The sequence below is a fragment of the Myotis davidii genome, unplaced genomic scaffold, assembly GCF_000327345.1.
Source record: "Myotis davidii unplaced genomic scaffold, ASM32734v1 scaffold41, whole genome shotgun sequence".
NCBI lineage: Eukaryota > Metazoa > Chordata > Mammalia > Chiroptera > Vespertilionidae > Myotis > Myotis davidii.
The window spans coordinates 2,067,071-2,074,607 of record NW_006292344.1 but is presented as its reverse complement, the minus strand read 5'-3'; the positions used below and the strand labels follow the sequence as shown (position 1 = coordinate 2,074,607).

Here is a 7,537-nt window from a genome sequence, read left to right as displayed (position 1 = left end):
GAGGACAGGACTGAGTGAAATAAGCAGGTCATTAATTGGGTCTAGAAATACATTTGATTCATGGAAACTTTGGTGATTGTAAACCTTTGCTGTTCATTCAGCATGTTGAAAAACAGTAGGTATTTATAAAAATTTGTAGAACTGAATGAAGGGAGCCTCTAGTTCAGTGGTTCTCAACCTTTGGGTTGCATGCCCCCAACTGCCTCCCACTGCTGGCCTGGTCACCCCTCACTGCCCCCTTGCCAGCCTGGTTGCCCCCAACTGCCCCCCCTCCCCCGCTGGCCTGGTCACACATAACTGCCTCCCCTGCTGGCCTGATCATCCCTCACTACCACAGGATGGGGGGGTCCCCTCAGCCCAGCCTGCACCCTCTCCAATCCAGGACCCCTCAGGGATGTCTGAATGCCTAAGGCAATTGGACATCCCTCTTACAATCCAGAACTGCTGGCTCCTAACTGCTCATCTGCCTGCCTGCCTGATGACCCCTAACGGCCTCTGCCTGTTTGCCTGATTGCCCCTAACTGCCCCCCTACTGGCTTAGTTGGCTGCCAGCCTGGTCATCCCACGCAGCCTGCTGTATGGTTCTTTGATTGCCTCTCACTGTCCCCGCCCCACCAGCCTGGTTACCCCATGCAGTCTGCTCTTCGGTCATTTGGTTGCCCTTCACTGCCCCCCTTGCTGGCCTGGTCACCCCATACAGCCTGCTCTTGAGTCATTGCGTGAGGGCATCCCGACCAATTTGCACATTCCTCTATTATTAGTATAGATTTTACATATCATTGTAAAGGCAATGGTGTTCCTAATATTTTCCTGGTGGGTGAAGAAAAGGTCACTCAGACACTAGAGTTCCAGGGCAGCACAGCGAAGTAACCACCTTCGTGGTGTCATCTGCAATGAAAGCCCTTAGAGATACTTTAAGATTTAGAGCAAATGGAGCAGATATTAAAGTGATAGGGACTTAAGTTTTAACCTTAGTTTTTGTTTTGTTTTGTTTTAATATATTTTTTATTGATTTCAGAGAGGAAGGGAGAGGGAGAGAGAAATAGAAATATCAATGATGAGAGATAATCATTGATTGGCTGCCTCCTGCACACCCCCTACTGGGGATCGAGCCTGCAACCCAGGCATGTGCCCTTGACCAGAATCAAGCCCGGGACCCTTCAGTCTGCAGGCCGATGATCTATCCACTGAGCCAAACCAGATAGGGCAACCTTAGTTTGTTTATTTGTTTGTTTAATTCTAATTGGACAGGTGGCCTGTTTTTTAATTCTGCATGATTTTCCTGTGTGTTTTTTTTCTGCTAATATTGTACACAAGATAAAATTCAAACTGTATATGTTGACCTCATTTATCCTCTTTCCTAATCTTCCTTTCTATTCTACTCAGAGTGTAATGGTTAGTAGCCTTATGTGGTTGAAGAGAGTCAGAGACTGGAACCAGAGAGTTCAGTTAGGAAGTAAATGCAATAGTCCTTGAGATCAATTATGAGAGCCTGACCTAAGGTAGCAATAGTGATGGCTGAGTGAAGTGATGAGCCTGGGAAACAGTTGTCATACCATCATCCATGGGGCACTATGAAACTTTACTTTCTAACTGGATATGTCAATTATCTTGCTTGACAACCAGAAGAAATTCTTCCACAGATCCATCTCCTATTCTGTTATAGAGGTGTCAAGGAAAATGCTAGATTTCCACTTCCCTTCACTGAGTCATAACTACTCACTCTGTCAAGAGCCAGAAGCCTTGAATTTTCTCTCCAGAAGTCTTGGCTATGTGGCCTTTCAAGTCTTCCATGGCAGTCTCAATGGTCCCCGGCTGAGTGGGAAAAAGAAAATACCTAGTTTAGAGAAGACTGAATCCTCTTTGTGCTTGTGATTAGTTATTATGTTTCTATAGCTTCTCTAAAAAGCTGAGCAGAAAAGATAGTTCTTACATTTGCCTATTTGCTCTAGGCACTTCCTCCTGGAGAGCTTAGCCTTGAACTCTGTACTTATTAAGTTGCTTTCCTTGGGTGAGATAAAAGTGATCCAATTTCTGTCTTCCATAATCTTACTCACATTTTCTCATAGAAATAAAGACAGCCATTTTAAGAGAATCAGTTTTTCTGAACAAACATGTTTATCAGGAAGTTCAAAGCATTTAGTAATGTATGTATTTTTCAAATCAAACCTTCCTCTCTTCAAAGAGCACATGGCAATGAAACACCAGAGAGAAACCTTCCAAAATTCTGACCATTATTGTAGCTGTCTCTAGAAAATAAACTCTTTTGTCTCCTTACATCACTTTCTTCACTCTTCTCTGAGCAGATGTTCCTACTTATGGGACTACTTCTAGCTTGGAAATTGATGAATGAATCCCTGTCCTAATTGTAAATGTGTAGACCCTCTGGCTCAGTGATTTTTTTAAACAGCAGTGCACATCAGAACTACCTGAAATGTGTTTTAAAACACAAATGCCTCGGCACTGACCCCAGAGTTTCTGATTCATTAGTTCTGAAATGAGCTTGAGAACTGGCATTTTCATCAAGTTCCTAGGTGATACTTTTGGTGTGGGACACTACTATGAGAGCCATTGATCTCTAGACAGTTATTCTAAACCTAGGCTGCGCATCAGAAAAACCAAGGAAGCTTTAAAAAATCCTAATGTCCATGTTGTGCATCAGGACAATTATATCAGGCACTCAGTGGGTGGAACTCACATATCAATATATTAGTATTTTTTAAAGCATCCCAGATGACTCCCATGTGTAGCCAAGGTTGAGAATGACTATAGCCTAAGGCTTATTTAGTCTAAGCCATTTCATTTTATAGGTGTAGAAACAGGGCTCAGTGAGGGGAAGTAACTTGTCAAGTTCACTCAGCTAGGAAGTGGCAGATACAAGAAACCCAGACCTTCAATTTCTGGGCCTACAATGTAGTGCTGGCCTCATTCCCAAGTCTTGGCTACTGAGAAGTAGCTTGCAAATTTCATATATTCTCTATGCAATATGGCTTTAATGTCTTATTTTGTCTATGTATTAACATTCTTAATACTCCCAGCCTAAGACCCTTCTCTCACAAAAGAAAACAGGGACAGTGGCCTGGCCATGATCCATTCAAATATCTTTTCCTCCCAGAGACTGGATGGTGGCAGGATCTTGGTTTGCTTGTCTTCTCAGTCTATGATAAAATGTTTTCAACATTTTGGCCACAGAATCCATTGGTCAAGAAAAAATCCTATATAATAAAAGGGTAATATGCAAATCAACTGAACAGTGGAACAACCAGTCACTATGACACACACCGACCACCAGGGAGAAGACACTCAATGCAGGAGCTGCTCTCTGGTGGTCAGTGCACTTCCACAGGGGGAACTCTGCTCATCCAGAAGCTGGGCTCACCGCTGGCAAGCACAACAATGGTGGTGGGAGTCTCTTCCGCCTCCATGGCAGTGGTAAGGACCGACCCATCAGTGGACATCCCCTGAGGGGTCTTGGACTGCGAGAGGGACCCCCCCCCACACACACACACACACACAGTGCACAAATGTAGTGCACTGGGCTTCTAGTTTTATATAAAAATCCATATATGAAAAACGGGACCAGAATGGAGTTGCCTCAGATAAGTGGGGGTAAAGGTATAGAGTTTTGCCTACTTGGCTCCCCCCTACCTCTGATTTACTGCACACAGCCCAAGTTATGCAGAAAAGGGACTGGCCAATTCCTGAAGAGTTGAGTGGCCAGGGTTTATATTCCCAATGTGTCATGAATGGATTCTGACTTTTAGACAAGAATTTGACTTTCCTTGGCCTCTGTTTCCTTATCTAAGTAGTAGATCAAGCCAAAGCTTTCTGAGTCAAGCTGATGATTAAAACTTCCTTGACATCTTTAAGAATACCTGATTATGGCCCTTACACAGAGATTCTGATTCTATGTCTTTAACAGGTTTTCTGTTGAATTGGATGGTCAGACAGTAAACTGAGTGATTTCTGACTCCCTTCCCATCCCCTACTGCTAGTTAAAAGGTTGTCAGAAAGCTAACATGGCACCCCATGAAACCTGAATGTCATGAGATCAGTTAAATTCTGGGACATTAATCAAATATTCCTTGAGCTCCCACTGACGGAGGCTGTGCCAACATCACTGGTCTCTAGTGACTCTACTGGAAAAACTGGACTACCATGGAGGGAAATTTCCTATGATCCCATGACAATTCTTCCATCACACAACCTCAGCTCCCTGTGATGCAGCCTGACTACCAGGCCCACTGGTCAAATCTCTACAACATGATATTTTCTGTGATGAATCATCATGGGTATTTTTCCTGACTTTCTTCCTATAGTCACATAATTTCTGCTGCAGCTAATATAATTTGGTATTGAAATTAATACTTCTCAAGAGAAAAACACACACACAACTGGAATTGGAGAATTATGAAATAATCCTAAAATAAGTATTTTGTTGAATGATTTTATGCCAGGCACTTTACCAAAAATATTTGAAATTTAATATATTAATGTAGAATTTTTCAAAACCTTACTTGTCTTCTTTATGAAAAGCAATTGGCAAAATGTATCAAAATACTCTTTACTTTGATTTACACATTCCACCTCTGCGATATTATACTATAGATATTCTTGCATATATATGAAAATGACATGTATAAAATGTTCTTTGCAGTCTTATCTGTGAATAGTAAAAATTTAGAAGCAATCCAAGTATATATCAATAGGAGACTAGTTACATATATCATGGGAAACATCTATACAATTAAATATGTTGAATATATTAAAAATGAGGGTACTCATATTAACTTGGAAAGATTTCAACATAGATTATTAAGAGAAAGAAAATATTTTTCAGAAGAGAGGGTAAATATGCCACCTTTCATGTAAAAAAGAGAAGGAGTAAGAATAAATATTTGTGTTTGCTTATGTATGTCTAAAGTAACTCTAAAAGAATATATAGAAATGTTAGCAATGGTTCCTTAAGGATGGGGAAAGAATCCAATGGGTGGAGACAGTGGATAGAGATGATGTTTTACTGCACACTTTTTCAAAAGTTAAATGGTAAAAATAAAGTACGCTTGTTACCGAATGGTTTGGAAGTCTCTGCAGTCCTGTCAATATGCTCACTGTCTGTGATGTTATTCCTTCAATAGAAACACTGGCCATACCCTGACAGAACAGTTATACATGTTTTCAAATGAAGTATTTTCCTCTCTTCCATTTGTTATCATCTATCTATCTATCTATCTATCTATCTATCTATCTATCTATCTATCTATCTATCAAAAGCCTAAGCAACTGTTAAGCTGGAACGATCAGTCGACCAGTCTCTATGATGCTCACTGACCACCAGGGAGCAGGTGCTTAATGCAGGAGCTGCCCCCTGATGGTCAGTGAGCTCCCACAGGGGGAGCTCCACTCAGCCAGAAGCGGGCTCATGGCTGGCAATCACAACTGCAGCAGCAAGAGCCTCTCCTGACTCTGTGGCAGCAATACTGAGTGGCAGCAGCAGGCACAGCAATCTATGATGTGTGCAAGCAAGCAGCGTGGCACCTGGCCCTGGTTCTGGCTCCTCTATGGCTGCCTGCCACTTGGCGCACTACTACATCCCTCTCACAATCTGGGACCCCTTGGGGGCCTAAACCAGCAGTTGGACATCCCCCAAAGGGTCCTGGATTGCGAAAGGGCACAGACTGGGCTGAGAGACACCCTCCAGTGCATTGATTTCATGCACCAGGCCTCTAGTTGGTACATCCCCCAAGGGTGTCAGATTGCAAGAGAGAGCAGACCAGGCTGAGGGCCCCCGATCCCCTGTGCAAAAATTCGTGCACCAGGCCTCTAGTATTAGTTATAATGGAGCTATTGAGAAAGGCCAAGAACATTTGGTAATTTGGTAAAACTGAATAATAAAAGACTTTATTATCATTCTTACTGATAATATAAGTCAGCAGTTCTCAACCTGTGGGTCGCGACCCCTTTGGGGGTTGAACGACCTTTACATAGGGGTCGCCTAAGACCATCAGAAAACACATATTTTCAATGGTCTTAGGAACCGAGACACGGCTCCTCTATCTGTCTCCAGGCGGGTCTACCCACATGCAGATACGTCCACATATGAGTACCCGGCATGATGACATCATCGCGCCAACCCCATCATATACACCCCATACAAATACAGGTATATGTGACAGGGTTGGCACCATAATGTACTTATGCGGACCAGTCACACATGTGTAGAGAGCAACTACTGTGTAGAAAGCAGCTGCTGTTTTAAAACCGCTACTCTGTTAAAAGCAGCTACTATTTTGAAAGCAGCAGTATTGGAGGTAAAACGACATTTCATGAATTATAATTACTGGGTAAATGTAAAATCATGTACTGTAAAATCAGCAACTACTACAAAAAAAAAATCTGTACCATGGGAACTTAATCTGGATGCTGATCGGTCTTTTTATATTCAGCTGTGGTTGATGTGAATACTGCCCCCTTGTGATAGTAACAGGTATGTAACAAAAACAAAACAGAGAATGGTAAATCATAGGAAACTTTAATGAACTATTGACTGAACTATGCCATGTATCATCTTTTGTATTATTAAAGTTATTGTTACATATCATTTTCATTAGCAAACCATCCCATGACAATGGATCGTGTAGAGAAGAATGTTAAGAAAAGAAAATATAGTGAGGATTTTTTACAGTATGGTTTTACCTCAATAATTACAGCAGGCATTGAGAAACCGCAATGTGTTATTTGTTGTGAAGTTCTATCAGCCGAATCTATGAAGCCGAACAAACTAAAATGCCATTTTGATAGCAAGCATCTGAGCTTTGCCAGCAAGAATACCAACTATTTTAGAAGCAAAACTGATGGACGCAAGAAAGCCAGACTTGACTCTGGTGGCAAGTACCACAAACAAAACGTAGCAACCATTGAAGCTTCATATTTGGTGACACTCAGAATCACCAGAGCTATGAAACCTCACACCATTGCTGAGGATTTACTGTTACGAGCCACCAAAGACATTGTTCAAGTTATGGTTGGAGACGAATTTGTTATGAAATTGAGTGCAATTTCCTTCTCTAATGATACTGTCCACAGAAGAATAGATGACATGTCTGCTGATATTCTTTTTTTTAAAAATATTTTTTATTTGATTTTTATTGATTTTTTTTACAGAGAGGAAGGAAGAGGGATAGAGATCTAGAAACATCAATGAGAGAGAAACATCGACCAGGTGCCTCCTGCACACCCCCCACTGGGGATGTGCTTGCAACCAAGGTACATGCCTTTGACCGGAATTGAATCCAGGACCCTTGAGTCCACAAGCCGACACACTATCCACTGAGCCAAACCAGTTATGGCTGCTGATATTCTAGATCAGGTAATCCAGGAAATTAAATCTGCTCCACTTCCAATATTTATTATCCAGCTTGATGAATCTAGAGATGTTGCAAACTGTTCAGTTACTGGTTTACATGAGGTATATTAATGATGGCGACTTTAAAGATGAGTTTCTTTTTTGCAAACCTCTTGAAAAGACAACTACTGC

General features: G+C 41.7%; 1 protein-coding gene across 1 annotated transcript in view; it reads right to left on the bottom strand.

Moving 5' to 3' along the window:
• Nucleotides 1-7,537, bottom strand: part of TPRG1 (tumor protein p63 regulated 1) — a 133,996-nt gene that overhangs the window by 87,426 nt on the left and 39,033 nt on the right. The window contains exon 3 of the mRNA XM_006765863.2: nucleotides 1,724-1,815. Coding sequence (XP_006765926.1) covers nucleotides 1,724-1,815 — 92 coding nt within the window. The remainder of the gene's footprint in view (nucleotides 1-1,723; nucleotides 1,816-7,537) is intronic.